At 35.3% G+C, this 17,524-nt stretch overlaps 1 protein-coding gene across 1 annotated transcript in view; it reads left to right on the forward strand.

Annotated features, from left to right (window-relative positions):
• LOC122808586 (exocyst complex component 3-like protein) overlaps positions 1–3,531 on the forward strand; it is a 507,273-nt gene extending 503,742 nt beyond the window's left edge. The window contains exon 7 of the mRNA XM_044079542.1: positions 3,427–3,531. Within this exon, the coding sequence (XP_043935477.1) occupies positions 3,427–3,531 (105 nt within the window). The remainder of the gene's footprint in view (positions 1–3,426) is intronic.
• The last annotated feature ends 13,993 nt before the right edge of the window (positions 3,532–17,524 follow it).

A 17,524-nucleotide genomic window follows, 5' to 3' on the forward strand; every position in this document is an offset into this window, starting at 1 on the left:
ACTGTAAATTTTAAGAAAAGTAAACTCTGTATGATAGAAGCCATGTAGGAAGTGGGTGGTAAAACTGAAACAAGAGAAGATAGAAGCCATATAAACACTGGCCAGTAAAACCTCTTGAGAGAGGTGAAGCCTTTTCTTGGATCAGTGGGTTATTGCAGAAACTCTGTACCTAATTTTGTGACTGTTACTTGTTCTATGACAGATCTTACAAGAGGAAATGCTCCTGAAAAGATGCAGGGATCTCTTGATGAAATAAGGCATTTAATTAACTTAGACAAAATTGTGTTTAGAACCTGTGTTAATAACTCCTGATTTTGTTAAAGAATGTATTTGACATACTGATGCATCAGAGAGAGGTCTCGGGTCAGTGATATACAAAAATAATTATTCTGTGTTATATCATTAGGAAACTGAGCAGTGCAGAAAGGAGTTGCTCAGCTTTCCAGCAACAGGGTCAAGCAATTAAGGGAAATTTCTATGCTTCAAAATACTATTTGTCAGGCAAGCAGATCACTGTTGTAACAGATCCTTTGCACTGGTTAAGTTGACAAACTGAAGGAAATACCAAGCACAGTATACAGTGACCCACAGATCCGGCCTAACCAACAAAAATGCTGATAGTATTCTGTGACCTATAATTCATTGTTATCATTCTAAAGCCTCTGGCTTTGTGTTAGGAGGCATGTACAGATTTTCGCGGCATATCCAGATTTTTGCCTTGTATTTTTGGTCTGTTTTTCATACAATTGTGGTTTTCTGGCAAATAAATAGTAAATCATTTGAGACTGAAGTTAGAAAATAATGGCAGACATCTGAGTTTCAGACTTCATGCCCTTCAGAAAATTAATGCTAATGCAAAACCTGTTATTCTATCAACTTTCTAAGTTTGTAAGAGCAAAATTTTAAAATTGTCTGTATTTTTGCGCCTTTGTCCCACTTTTATGAATGGCTTTGTCCAGATTTCTTGCTTTCTAAGAGGTTGAGAGGTATGTTAGGAGGGAGGAGTTGTAACATGTTGGTTATGGAAAAATATATGTGCCCTTAAATGTTTTCTGAGACTAAATTAAGAGTGGTAAAATTCTCACAGCAATTAGCTAAATCACAAGGTTTTAATTGACAGTTACTATATTATAAAACATAGAAGTCTGAAAGGCTAAACTCAGGAAGTATGTTCCTTACTGAAGGATCATCTGAAGTAAGACCCTGGAAGTGTGGCGTGAAATCCCTGTCAGGAATACTTGTGGATTATACCTGTGGATGTACCAATTTCTTTGAGCTGTAAATTCTGTCTGGGAAAAATCTTTCATTCTTGGACTTTCTTTGCAATAAAAGACAGCCTTTTTTTCTGTAGGGTCTATGGGGACTTAACTCTCTCTCACTGGGAAGCAGGTAAAGTACTGTTTATTTTTACTTTGAAGATGGAAAGACAAATAAGCTGGTGTCTTACTTTGTAGAATGCTAAATTAACCTCTGTTTTTACATATGCCCTGCTTCTAGTGTATTTTTGGAACTTAATATCTATCTTGTTAACAACAACAACTATCTATAAGTCTTATACATACATACATACATATTGGTATGTGACATTTGATCTATGACACAAAAAATGTATCACAATTGATCTAAAATACATTTCATTGAAAACACAAATGACTGTCACATTTGTTAGAAAAAAGGCTATAGGTGTTGTCTTGGATCACATGAATTGCAATATAAATTAGTGTTAGTCAGTATTTGTACCTTGCTAATGCCCACTATGTTGTGTCTCTAGAAGACCGTGTTTGTGTGCCAAGAGTTTCTCTTTTCTCTGTGGCTGTTTAAGTAGTTATGTAGGTAGTTAAGTAAGTACGACTTGCCCCCTCCCCCCCTTGCAAAAAAAAATAAGCTTTGGAGAAGTGTTTGCTATTGATGAAGGTTTAGATTAAATATGTATTAGATGCATTTTTTATATATTTTGTGATTAGATGAAAAGTATTTTAGATAAAACTCATAAGTGTGTGTGTGTGTGTGTGTGTGTGTGTGGGGGGGGTTATATCAAAACAAAGGGTAAAAAGGTACGGTAGAAAAGCCAAAAAGCTAACAATAAACAGAAACACACCAGATAAACCAGAGTCACCACTGTATGATACCTTAAACTTGCATTGAAGTAGCCCCTTGGGATATATGCAAATAGCCTACTGACCTTTCTTCTCCATATTTTTTAACTTTTTACTTTTTTTCTTTAGTCTTTAATGATGCATTTAGATCTTTAAAGCTAAACCCCACTAGCTGTTTATAAGGTCAGTGTCACATTACTGAAAAGCAATATACTGAAAGGCATAATACTAAATGTATAATTTTGAAACATCAAAGTACTGAAATGTAAAAATGTTGAAATCAAAATGCATCCTCCCTTACATGTGAAGAAATCTGGACTGGACAAAAAGTTTTCATGTACCCTATATATAATATACATGTATACAGACACACACACACACACACACACACACACACACACACACACACACACACACACACACACACACACACACACACACTCACGTTTGTCATTTGTTTGTCTGCACAATATTTATATTTATAGACACACACTGGACTCCTTTTTATGAGAAAAGTAATATGGACTAATATTTGAGGTTCTGGGCTGTAATACAATAGGGTTGCCACCTTTTCAACTGCCCAAAGTGGGACAATTGTGGTACAAACATCAGATTTTGCAGGTCAAAACATACCCACAGCCAGTACAAAGGACAGACCTTCACTTTTTTGCCTAAATAAAAGCTTAGTCTTGCAGCATTTTAGTTGCTTATTCTGTTTATTGTAACATTTAGGTGTTTCAGATGCAGAATATCTGCTTTATGCAACTATTACATAAAATATAGGAAATAATGTTGCCCTAAAATCTCAGGACACTTGCCATTTTTATAATTTTTTTGCAGGACGCAACTGCCCAAAGAGGGACTGTCCCTTGCAAAGTGGGACAGGTGGTAACCCTATAATACAGGATGCATGAATTTCAATTCCATCTGTTCCTACTAAGACAACATGTAATCTTTAGCAGGTCAGTGCAGTTTCCATTGATCCTAGCTCTGGACTGAAAAAGGGACACCATTCTGTAATGGACCTAATGTTATTACCTGGTCAGCAAACTGATAAGTAAACAAGTAAGCAAATTATTCCAAATTTCTTTCACCTCTTAGGAATGAGCAATAAAATGAAAAGTAGTTGATTTTCCAGCAGTTGAATTTTACTATCAGAATTTGTAGTTCATTTTACACATGTTGCAATATATCCTTTAAGGTAATAATGGTTAAATATTTGTCACTTTTAGGCAATGTTGTAACTTAGCTGCCCAAATGTCTATAAATGATTTATTAATAGCATTCCTTACTGATTCAAATCATAATCACAAATGTATTTTCATTACAGATCTTGTCAGAGAATATTCACTTGGCATCTATGATTTGCAGTTCTCTCACAGAGCAGCTACTGGTTATGGCCCTTAATGAACTGGAAATATTTCTCAGGCGGTAAGAGCTCATACTTATAGAGGTTCTAGATGTTATAGATTTGCATTAGGAATTGTGTATCTTCTAGAGAAACTTCTGAATATAGAAAGACAAATTTCTTATTCAGTTATGGAAATTGTCAGTTTTGGCATATTTCCCTGTTTTAATAATGAATGATTTAAATCTTCTGTTATTGTATACTATTTCACTTCTGATTTGTATGTTTATTTATTCACCTTCAGGGGACTGTGGCCAGAAAGGTCTTTGAGATCAGTTGACAAACCTGCTCATAAGTGATTAAATAAATATTAGACAGAGTAGAATGCATTCTCTACTCCCTGTTGTAATTCTAAGATCTGTAATTGTGAGTCCCAGAATTACAAAAAACAAAACAAAACAAAAAAAAAGCAAAACTAAACAAGAAATACTGATAAATGCTGTTCTCCTTTTAAAGCTAGCTATTTATTTTGTATGGTTGCAAGCCCCCTACACTCAAACTACTTATATATGCTAATGCTAAGATTACCATATCTCAGAGAAAAGGGAATATTTCGAGAAAGACAGTGATCTTGGACTTAGTGTGCGTGTGTGTGTGAGTATATATATATATATATATATATATATATATATATATATATATATATATATATGTGTGTGTATATATGTATATATATATATATATATATATATATATATATATATATATATATATATATATATATATATATATATATATATATATATCTCACATTCAGAAAATTGACTGAATGGAAAATTGAACTATATATGGTCAAGACCATATGATGGACTTTCTAAAAAGTCGAGCAATGGAAAACAAGAAAAATGTACGGTTTTGCAGGGGGAAGTCCCCTGCACCCCATATGTGGGGGGGCTATGCCCCCACCCCCATATATATTATATATATATATATGTATATATATATATATATATATGTATATATATATATATATATATATATATATATATATATATATATATACACCATCTCTGAAATAGCAGTACAGTGGGGAAAAGGGTACATTTCCTGATCCCCACTGTAATGGGATTTCCATTCATAAGCTTTGACATTTCAGAAAGTCAGTCATATGGTCTCAACCATATAAGGTTTGACTTTCTCTTGAGTCATATATATGGACCCCCATTTTTACACATTCAGTATTAGTATTAAGACCTTGCACTTATTAGTCTTAGAACTTAAAGCTGTTACCAGCACTGTTTTGTATGATATCTACTACTGCATAGTTAGGCCCTTCTGAGCTCCCTCATCTGGTGGCAAACATGGAAAACCCTGCGGTATAGTGTGGCAGGACAGAAACAGTGTTTGGCATCCATTCAAGTCATGTATGGCAGCATGTTATCTATTAACAAGCCCTATTTATATTTATCTCCCCATCTTTTTCCAGCTTGTAACCTCTGACTCCCACTTTCACCTTTGACCTCATTGCTGGTTTATGTATCCTCACTGTAACCTGTTTGGAGGCTTGAGTCTACCATTACCAGTAGTAATATCCCAGTGACTGTTGTGGATAATGAAAGTCATCTGTCACTGTCATCGAAAGGAAATCCCCCCATACACTGACATGCCCTCTCATGCATTGCACCTGGCAGCTCAAAGCATGCAGCATTGTACATACATAGGTAAAATGCCTTCATGGAAGCAATCTGGTAATTTGCATGTTTTGGTTAATCTACCAGTCGCCATGAGTGGGCAGTAGTGAGTATCACAGCAGAAATATTCCATGCCATCAACCTGATGGGAGAATATGATTTTGGCTACAGAGTCCTGCTTCCCTGGGGGATTCTTCCAGTGGTTGTGTTACTAAGTGAGGAAAAATGACTAAAATTATAGGTGGGTACAAAGCCTCCATAGTGGTGCTGCAGTAGCGTTGTCGCCTCACAGCAAGACGTTATCGCGTTTGATTCTCAGCTAGAACATCTTCTGTGTGGAGGCATGCGTGAATGGGCGTGCCTTCATTGAAAGTTGTGCATCAGGGCTGGTAACTCGGCACATAAAAATCCACTACCAAACATTAGCTGACCGGAGTTCCGCTGTGGCGACCCCTAACCGGGATAAGCCGAAAGACACAACAACAAAGCCTCCATGCTGGTAGAACCAACGGTAACAGTGCCACTGGGTCCAATTCCTCAAATTTTATATCTGGCAGATTGTTGTCATCCAGTTATGTCCATTGCTATTTATATAAATATCCTATTATGTTTTGCCTTAAATGATTTATAGAAGGTTTTCCCATAGCACAGGAAAAGAGTATATCACAGTGCAGGTATGAGATACAGAATTAAATGCATTTCTTCCTGTTTATGTAATCTGAAGAGATGCAGTGACTTGGATATTTGTCAGATACTTAAATGAATATATGAAGATGGGACAGGAAGAAAGTGATGGGCTCTCACATCTCACTAAATGCTACAGCTGGAAACAAAATCTCAGCAGTTTTGCATATGATCTACCATCATGAACCATGCTTCTTTCTAAGAACCGCACTGTCTACCTTCTCACCTTGATACCATGCAGCTACTATCTAATCTTTCTCTTGTCTGGTTCAATGTATACATTTAAAGCACTTCAAGAGTTTCATCATATTCCATGCCCTGTATTCCTATTATTGGTAGCTGTTATTTGCAGTTTATCAGTTTAACAGCTTGGAATAACACAATTTCTCCCCCAACCCGTCGCATTACCTCCATCTACCTAGTTTTTCTAAATTTTGCATTGCTACCACAGTTCTCCTTAAAAATGGAGAAAAAAACATTTCATAGTGAACTCTAATAATTGACACTGTTTACGTCCCATTTATGGTAGGCGATCTCTGACTGTAACCTGCACTTCGGGTACAGTATCAGTGTACATTTTTTATAAATTAAATAATCTTAATCTTGTGCCTTGTATGAAGTCTGACACAAATACCCTGAATTAAACCAGATCCAGCACCAGAACCTCAACATGAAGACAATGAAGAAAGTATTAACAAGTATTCCAGAAGAAGGGTATTTAATCAGAAGAAAGGACCCTGAAAAAATTGCAGAACATAAAAGTGCCCAAGGCAGTATATTTCTGGTGGGTTTCACCTTAAACTTTTTAGAGAAATGAGACAACTCCCAATAGCAGTAATTAATCCTTTTTAACAAGTTGGAGTATAGTAAGTAACTTACTTTTTTAAACAATCATGAGAGGATAGAAAATAAGTGATTTTTTTTAACAAATCATGGGAGAAAGGCAAGTAACTAACCTTTTTACCAAATCATGGGAGGATGATAAGAAAGTAACATTTAAGGAGTCATTGGAGGATGGTAAGCAATCTTTTTTTAACAGATTGTTGCAGGAAGGCAAGTAGCTACCCTTTTTAACAAATCATGGGAAGATAATAGGTAAGTAACCTTTTAATGGTGCATGGAAGGCATTTAAGTCATCTTTTTAACAATTTATGGGAGGAAGGCAAGTTACTATCCATTTTAACAAATCATGGAAAGAGGACAAGTAAGCAACTGCCTTTTTTAACAAATTATTTGGAGGGGATAAATAACTAACCATTTTATTATGATAGGTGCGCAAGTAACTTTTTATACAAATCATAGGAATAGGGAAAATAAAAAGCTTTTTTAGCAACTCATGGGAGGAGAGTAAAGTCTTGAAGATTAGAGGAGGAAAACTGCAACCCCCTTCCATGGGATGGGAGCAGGAGAGAGACTGAGCTATATCAGCATGTTGATGTAAGTTCATAAATTGGAAAACCATGCAATAATGTTTGAAGGAAAGCATTTTAGAGTCTCTGGAAGTCAGTGGGCCCATGGCAGCATAAAGACATAATAGGAACACCGTGCCACGTAAATGTAATTGTTCTTTGACTGGATAACCACGATATTAGATCAGAAATTAACTGTGCACATGACTTATTTAAAACTTTAGCAAGAAGTATGGCACAGAACTATTCAAAAAGTTAGTATATAAGCTTAAGAAGACTTGGTTCAGTAGAGCTGTAGGGTGAAACCACAGATAAAATATATGTGAGGAAGGGTACATCTTCAAGGTTCAGAAGTGTGAATGGGGTCATATATACTAATTATAAGACAGCAGCATCTTTGGAATATTTCCCCTACACTAAAATACAGTAAAATCAAAATTAGTATACACACAGACAGACACATGTACACACACACACATACACACGGACACACACACACGGACACACACACGGACACACACGGACACACATACATACATATCAACCATTGCACAGAAGAAATGTAAATAACGGGAGTGGAAGTCGAATCCCTCACACTCACATTAAGGAATCCAGGAGTGGATTCCCAAAACTGGCTTAAATGCATGACATTACATTAAAGAATGTGCTTTTTTTATGCTTTTTATTCTTTATTATTATATTTTCACTTTAAATTTTGATGTTTTGGGACTTATAATATGAGTCTTGTGTTAGTCTCTAGGAAATGGATGTTATCACCTTCATGTCTGCTTCTTTTTTCTTTCTTACATTTGGATACACCCAATGTTCTTTAACTTATATTTCTCCACCTGCAGTCTTCTGTCCTGGGTTAGTACCTTTTTTATTTTTCTTAAAATATACTGTAATTTCAGTGTAATCTTCTGACCAACCCCTAGTCATTTGCTTACCTACCATACTATAGACTATTTCTAATATATAATCCATAATCAGTAAAGTCCTTAATCATCTCCATAACACTCTGAATCCCTATTTTTCCCCAGGTCCTTAAACCACTTTCTGAAATCCCATATTCTGCATTTCTTAACCACACCTGCATGGGGTGAAGGTAGTATATTTAATAACACCATAGACTTTCCCACTTTATGTAAAACTCACTCTGTTTTACCACATCTATTGCCTGTTTAAGCTATGTATCCTCAGACACTATCAGTTAGTCACAGAACAGACCAATGATAATGGAAGCGGATAGTATGTAAGTACTATATATACTCAGAAATCCAGTGTAGTATGTAAGTACTACATATACTCAGAAATCCAAGGTAGTATGTAAGTACTACATATAGTCAGAAATCCAAGGTAGTATGTAAGCACTACATATACGCAGAAATCCAGGGTAATATGTAGGTACTACATATACTCAGAAATCCAGGGTAGTATGTAGGCACTACATATACTCAGAAATCTAGGGTAGTATGTAGGTACTACATATACTCAGAAATCCAGTGTAGTATGTAGGTACTACATATACTCAGAGATCCAGTGTAGTATGTAGGTACTACATATACTCAGAAATCCAAGGTAGTATGCAAGTACTACATATACTCAGAAATCCAAGGTAGCATGTAGGTACTATGTATACTGAGAAATCCAGGGTAGTATGTAGGTACTACATATACTCAGAAATCCAGGCTAGTATGTAGGTACTACATATACTCAGAAATCATTTGCATTGAAACCTAAAGAATACCATTGTCATAACTTTTATAGGGCACTTGGCATATATTGCTTGGAGAACACAGCTTTTTGCACAATTTTTTTCCTTTCTCCCTCTGTGAAACCAGTATAAGAGATATGTTCAATATTACCAGGGCTAAACACACCTGAAAAAAGGGTCTCAGCTGCCAAGTTTTTCCAGAATTATAAATTAAGATTTTGGGAGTAACTTCTACCAAATATCAAATCTATGTTCAAAATATGTTATCTGTTTAACACTTCTACATATTGTATTTATCTTAGATTGACTATGTGTGTCTCAATAAATCATGACCATATCACAGTGCATTGTGCAGAATTCCTTTAATTCACAGAAGAAATGTACCCAGCATGTATTATAGAACATAACCTTTACCTTTGTGTGAACTACTCGGATGTTAATAACTGTAGATCTGAGACAGAGGTGCGTCATGTTTGCACTCACTATCACTGCACTAATGGGCTGATTGATAAGTCTGAATTCTGAATTATTGATTTCACTTATGTGGCTTACAACACACTGAATGGGATGCCATTTACTTAATGCTGTTCTATGCAAACATTTTAAAAGGTGTTGCTGTGCTTTGAGCTTAGCTCTTAATTTAGGTCTGTTCCCTTTAACCAAATATCCCATTCCAAAAGCTGATGGATTTTCTACTTCTAAAAATAGGATCCTCATTTTTCTTTGTGGGGTGACTGCAGCTAGAAAAGTTTCTTGTGAATAAATTATTTAATGCAGATGCTGTCTCCTTTCTTATACAAACATAAATAGTTTAGTGACATAATTTTAAGTTTAAACACAACATATGAGTGTCACTGCAACAGTGAAAATGAGACCATCAGCTTTTTAGCATTTCTTTAAGAAAGTTCACGAACCTTTTCTACACAAGCTGTTTATGGATATAAAAAAGCAAGCCTATAATTGTGTGTGATGAGACAAACAATATAAAATGCCTTGCCTTACTTTTTGTAAAGGGCTTATTGATGAATTTTAGATTAGCTGGTCAGCAGCAAAGGAAACCACAGTTGTCTAGATGTATACGGTCATGTTTCTGACCTTTCTGCAGAAAGGACCAACAAATTATGGAGATTTGTTTATTAATTTAACTGCTAGCAGAATTCACCATGTGTTTGCATATGCATCTTGGTCTAGTATCCTTTTGCGGAAGGAGACACCTTGCTGTTTAGTACCTTTTGCACATTTATTTGAGTTAGTACATCTTCACTTCTAACCCCCTCCGACATAAAAATTTACTGCTTTTTCTCAGTACTACCCACTTAGGACTCAGTGACCTTGAGCTCTCACTTTACAGTATCATCTAATTGGGCTTCAGTCAACTGGACTAAATAATCAGGCTATTCACTGACAGTTTGTTGGGTGTATTATTTATTTATTTATGTATTTATGTATATTGATTACACATACTAGTTTACTGGAGTAGTGCACTGATCTCAATGGACCATTTTCAGGCACAGTCCAGCTGAATAGGATTACGTAAGAAATTAACAAAACATATTTACAGATACAGGGATATGCTAAAAAAATGTGCAGCTTACAAAGTCAAAACATGGATAGAAAGGAATTATGCTTGGCAGAGTTTTATGGACAAGATGTAGCCATAACAGCTGAGATGGCTATGCTCCAGGGCGAGCAACATAACATTAAATTGAGTGGCATGAAGACATTAGAAGAGGCAAGTGAGAATAGTTGTAAGAAAGGATACCATGTGGAGAAGACAGAGAAAAGGTGAGAGAGGCATGCAGAGGGAAGAGCATGTTCTTTTGAACAGAAGTAGAATTGTACTGTACAAACTATTTAATTTTCTATTGTATGCTGTCTTTATTATTTATTTAAGTCTTTATTTAGATCTTTCTAAACTTTGTCTTAAGACTGTAAAGCTGTGTTATAATTTTGTTCAATGTTCATGTTGAATGAAATGCTTAGGAAACACACACTACAGTAAGCCTAACCTTTTAACTTGTACAGACCTGCCTTTCTCCTAACAGCTATTGAAAGAGCATTTTCTAAATTAGCTCTAGTTATATGAAATCTCCTATGCCTTGATATGAGAAACATCTTATCTCCTAATTTTAGTATAGACCTGTATATTGTGGATTATTATCTGGTCTCCTATCATAACCAACATATTATGTGTCTGAGACATGGATGTGGACCTTAAGAGGTGAATCTTGCCATCTATGTTGACAGCATACAAAGCTGTCTGTAATCCAAGAATTGATCATAATTCTTTATCTGCTCCATGTATTACAAGTTACAATAAATATATTAAATAAATAAAGTAGTGTAGGAATGCAGAGTGTTTTACCATCTTTGAAAGCTTTTGAAAGTAGGTAAAACACTTGGCATTGTTGGACAGACAGCAAGCAGAAGCTAAGTGCCCCTTTACAGCTTTAAAAGTTGTTAGACTTCATTGTGCTGCTCTTTAAAGTGAGGCACAGCAAAGCATCTAACAGCTTTTAAAAGCTATTTGTACCTTCTGCTGCTTTTCTTTGCCATGCAGCACTATCCATTGTTAGTCTCTAACACAACACCTGATTTTAACTAGCTTTAGTTAAGCATCCATAAGCACTGTTATCATACCTCCCAACCCTGCTGAATTACTCAGTTTTTACTGAGTTTTGGGGTTCAAATGAAGGGGTTCCATGATTCCTGAGTGCCACCCCCTCATTTCCGATTTTTTTTCTTTTGTTTTGAATTTTCACACTGTTAGAGCTGACATCAGCTCCATCAGGGCTACCAGCCATGCTATGGATCAGCAGAATGAAGACTTCAATTAAGGAAATGTATGTGTGTGTGTGTGTGTGTGTGTGTGTGTGTGTGTGTGTGTGTGTGTGTGCACGTGCGCATGCAAATGCCCCTCATTTAATACACCTGGTGGCTACAGGTACTCAGCCTCAAACCTTGTACCTTGGGTATAGGGTAATAAGAGCCTAAAGTCTCTAGCCACCACCACTTGTGAGCTTTGCCCAGGTTTTTTGTGCTAAGAGGTTTAGAACTGTGTTGAGAACTGTGAAATGAATTCACTAAATGATAGCCATTAAGTTTCAGTCTTCCTATTTTTCAGGAAGCTGCTGATTTGGCATAGTAGTATATTGCTCTGACTGTAGTGCATGGGGTCCTGGGCTCAAGACTTGCTAGTGAAATGCATGGTGGTAACACAACATTTTATTCTAGCAACTTTACAAAATTATACAAGTAATGTTTAAAATGTGTCCCTGGTAAGTCCCTAGCCACCACTGCATGTGAGCTTTGTCCAGGTTTTTTGTGCTAAGAGTTGAGAGCTATGGTGAGAAATGAGAACTGAATTTGTATCCCCCCATTATTGGCTTTGTCTAGGTTTTTTGTGCTAAGAGGTTGAGAGCTATGGTGATAAGTGAGAAATGAATTCACTAAATGATAGCCATTAAGTTTCAGTCTTCCTATTTTTCAGGAAGCTGCTGATTTGCCATAGTGGTATGTTGCTTTGACTGTAGTGCATAGGGTCCTGGGTTCAAGACTTGCCAGTGGAATGCATGGTGGGTAACAAAATTTTTTACATTAGCAACTTTATAAAATTATACAAGCAATGTTTAAAATGTGTCCCTGTTTTTTTTACCTTTTGTCCCCCCCCCCCAAAAAAAAATGAAATTGAAAATAAGTGTGAGAAGCTGTGCAAGATGCCTAGGGCTTACACTACTGTCATTCTATTTATAGTGTGGGTGAGGAAGTAGACTTTATGATGGAAATGTTCTGAATTTTGCAGTTTTGTCATTATTGGTTCATGCATTTTATTTCATTGACTACAGTACAGCCTACTGGAAAAATGTTCAAACAATAAATTTAAAATGCGCTCTGTCTAACAAGTGTGTTGTATTATACAATGAATATAATTTAATAAAGTCAAGGAGGTGTATCAAAGAAAAGAACACATGTATGTTTCTTGTTTTGCATGCAAGAGGCCAATGATTTGAAAACAGCCTGACGGTAAACTTTATCCACCACAGGCCAGATGCATTTTCTTTGGATGTGGTATGAGTTTCAGTGCTGTTTCAATGAATGTGAGTTTCAAAGGCAAAGAAGTTTTAAAGCCAAGCCTATTTTCATTGTGAGACAATATTGCTTTGTTTACCAGATGTCTATTAGTGTTTGTGCATTGTTGTGCTGCAAAATGTATAAATAAAATCCAAATCATTGTAGAAGTAAAGCAGTATGCACACATTAGTGTTTATGGTAAATGGGGTGAAATAGCCAGGTAATGGGATATTGTAATGGCTGCAGGGGGACTCTGGTGCCATATTTTGGCTGTCTGTTCTTCAGTTTGCATTTGAAAGTTGGTATCCCACAATTCCATCAGAGTGGGTGAGGTTACATAATTATGTATGCAAATTAGATGTTAATCAGCGTACAGATTTGTACCTATTTTTCATGGGCCTTGCCCAGATTTTTGATGCTTCCAGGTTGAGAGGTATGGTTAGTATCCATTCTTGTGGTTTGGATATCATTAATAAATTTATTTTTTGCCCAATTTAAGAATGCAGTCACTGTCCTCCATGTACTAGCCCCTCAGGTCAACTGTTTTACACACAACAGGCTAACATTTCAATTTTCTCTAAGCATTACAGCTTATTATTGTCTTTTTGTGAGTTTTTTTCAAACCTTATTTTGGAATCTTTTCATAATACTGCTTTCTAATACCACTGCATCCCTTATTAAAACATTTACTAATGCATCTGTTTAGATCTATAGATTGGCCATTTGCACGTGAAGGATTATCATTTATTAGACTAATTTAAATGACCATAATTTTGATAAAATAACATGGTATTACGGCACAGGTCATCTGAAAGTATTGTTATCATAAATGACTGTTCCTTGTGTATCAGGAACAAGTACAGAGATAATCCTTTAAGCAGTAATAACTCTTTTTTGTCTTTATTTGGGGATGTTCACGTTCCTACAGATGAGTGGGGATGAAGGTAGAATAAAAAATGTATTACAATCATTCTGTTAATGTACATGCAACAAGATAGATGAAAAATAAACTGAAAATGGTGTCTACTTTGGAGTCCCAAGACAGTTACTAAGATATTTTAACAGATTTCTCATACATGACACTGAATAGATTTTCACAAGAAAGACAGGAATATAAAGAAGAGGTTACCACAGGTCTCTTTTTATGGCACAATGCATTGTAATACTTTGATAATGAAGAAATCACAGCAAGTAACTACAATTAATATTTAATGTAATCTCCATGACTAAAACACAATTCAGGCAATATTTTCATGATATTGCAATAATACAAATAGAGAGTTTATGCTTACAGCACCAACAAAAAGTGTTATAGATATAAAATATAAATGTCGTTTTACTGATTACAGTATGAAACTATATTTTAATATGGGTGTGGAAAGATCGTGCAGATTTAACATTTGCACAAAGCCTAGGATGCAATGGTAACTTCTGCTTAAGAAGAAGAAAGCGGCTTTATGGTTGTATCATACAAAATATATAAAAAAATCAGAGGAAGAAATATTACCTGTAAATGACACTGGTGATTGGCAGGATTCAGTTATGTTATGAATAACAAATGCTAGAAGTGTAATGGTTATGTGACACCCCCACTCTGGACCAGTAATCAAGGAGCCTGAATCCTCACCACTGACACTGGAGAGGGACGTTTACTTGGAACATAAAAGGATAAACCCATTGTTTTCCAGATACAGCTCTCTGCATCAAGTACAATTTCTCTTAAAAGCACACAGGGAAAATACTCAGTCCGGGGTCTGGATTTCTCTGTCTTTTCCCTCCAGGTCCTCAGTAAGACTCCATACTGGCTCAGCTATAGAGTTTAGACCTCAGTCAAGTGTCCAAGCCAAGTTCTCCAGCACCTTGTCTTTGAAACCAGTGCTTCATGTCCTTGCTCCAAACAGCTGAGACACACACTCTTTGAAATTCGATTTTTACACACACACCTGGGAAAGGCTGACACAGATTTACTAGCTATGCCCCCTTCTGCCCATGTAATAACGTTGTTACACTGCCACCAGACATTCCAAAGCCAGCTACTCTAAAGTTCTTGCAAGGGTACCCAATTGTAGTGAGTGAAGTTAATATTAATACAAATGGTAGTTTTTTTTACCAATGCAGTAAGGCTTTCAGGGGTGGCCACAGAGTCACCAAATAGATATAAGTACTTTCAAAGTTTAAAATATTCTCTGAAGGACCAGCCACAGTGAAAAGTTTAAATATATTTAGTAATAAATAAAAAAGAACATAAATATTCTAAATATCTATTTACAATAAACACCAGTGTTTCAATCACAGGAAATATTAAAATAACACAGACGAATAGATTCATACAGATACAGAAAAACAGTACTTAACTAATCTCACTATATTTTTCTGACCAATCTAAATAATTACTTACTAGATCAAGGCGACATGAAATAGGTGAGGGGGGTTCTTTTTTGTCAGGTTCCAAAAACAGAACACAATGAGACTTCAGTGTCATACAGTATTAAAATATTTTTAGTGACGGATTACAAAATGACATCACATACATCTGGTCATCTGACTTCTGGTTCTTATGCTACCTAAGTTGGCTAGGAGCTGTCAGGATTTAGCACATAGGTGCAGAGCATAGCTAAGATCTGCTGTTGCTCCTGGAAGTCATAAAGCAATTTCAAACCTCTGCCCTTTCAGAGTAGCAATTAGTTCACCCCAAAGACAATGTAGAAAACTTCCTAGTACAGACTTTTTGTCTCTGGCTGCATTGAGAACTGTAAGATACAATCTTTATGGCCTAAGCCAGGTAATTTAATTTTAAGCTGTTTTCAAAATTAGGTGGCTTGATTTACCTCTTCTCTTTCAGTATCCTCTGTTAAAACATACACATTTGAACAGTTACAGTAATACATGTATATTTCTTTTTCTGCCCAGCAGGGCACACTGCTGGTGCATTTTTAACATAAGCAGCTTTACAAATACCTTTTCCAACACAAACATCTGTACAAATCAGGTTGATATACAAATGACATATAATTCTTTAAAAAATTCCAGCTAGCTGTACTGGCATATGTTACACATCCACTGCCCTACTTCTGGTGGCATAGCTGGCAGTACCTCACATTGTTACAGGCTATGACACACAGAACATATTACAGGTAGAATCATATTATACTAAACATTTTGTTAAGGTAGTTGGAGGCCCAGTTTTTCACATAAAGATAGTTTGATGCTTGTGGAATTATTACACCATTTTACATGTTTAGAATTAAAATTAGCTCGTAAAATGCATAAAATACATTTAAACCAGGGGAAGATAGAATGCCTTTCTTTATTATAAAGTATTAGAAGAGTGATATATGTATTTGTTAACAAAGATATTTAATGAATGGTTCCTGCAAAGAGCCCAATGTTAATTTGAAGGGGCAAAGTTATATGTCACTATTTAGAGTGATTTAGAAATGAAAAGAAAATGAGAATTTAAGTACGAGAGACCTTTCACTTATTGTGACTATAAGTTCATTACATATATACATACACTTGTATATATTCTGATCTCAGTAGACTGAATTTCTAAGGTTTGGAATTTCGACCTTTCAAAGTAGATCCATATGTATGTATATATGTGTGTGTGTGTGTGTGTATATATATATATATATATATATATATATATATATATATATATATATATATATATATATAAAATAAAGGTTGAAAGTTTAATTGAAAAATAACTTACCTAAGGAAATACATAGTTTATTAGGAAATCTGGGTGTATCTGGTATTATAGGGTCATAAAATAATTCATATGTTCAGAGTATCCTAAGGAAGAACCCAGATTATTGTGTAGAATAGATATTGAGAAAGCTTATGATTCCACTTCTCACGAACATTTATTATTGAGTATATTTGGATTAAGGTTCCCATACTGGATTAAAGAAACTGCTATTCATTCCTATATTAAACCTAAAGGGACTGCAGTAATACATAATCATATATGACTACGAAAAAGGATAAAACAGTGTTGCCCATTGAGTGAGATATTTGAAGTATGTTTGGTTATGGTATTATTTCATGTAAGTATTAAGAGATATCTTTAAAATTTCCCATATTTGTGGTATATGTTGGCAGTATGATAATATATGCAGTTAGTATTGTAAGATTTAAATGTGCTATTAACATTTTAAACATTACAGCTGAAAATTAATTTTACAAAAGGTTCTGGATACGGTGTTTTAGATGGAATTTCTTTCTTGGATCTTGATGATTGTCACTGTTGAAGTGACACCCTGAACCCATGTGCAAAAATAGAAAAAAGGGGCTATAGATAGATTGATAGATTTTACACATTTAGGATTAAAGTTTAATTATTTTTTATTTATTTATTTTACATTTGTTTACTTGGAATGTCCGAATGGGCTAGTTGCCCATTTTCTGCAGAGACCCAGGGAGAAAAGCTCCGGAAAGTAAAGGTAGAAAACAATGGAATTACAGCATATAAAAATACATGTTACAAAAATGACTGAAATACAGAA

Source organism: Protopterus annectens, chromosome 8.part0 (assembly GCF_019279795.1).
Source record: "Protopterus annectens isolate FY-2018-M chromosome 8.part0, PAN1.0, whole genome shotgun sequence".
Classification (NCBI taxonomy): Eukaryota; Metazoa; Chordata; order Ceratodontiformes; family Protopteridae; genus Protopterus; species Protopterus annectens.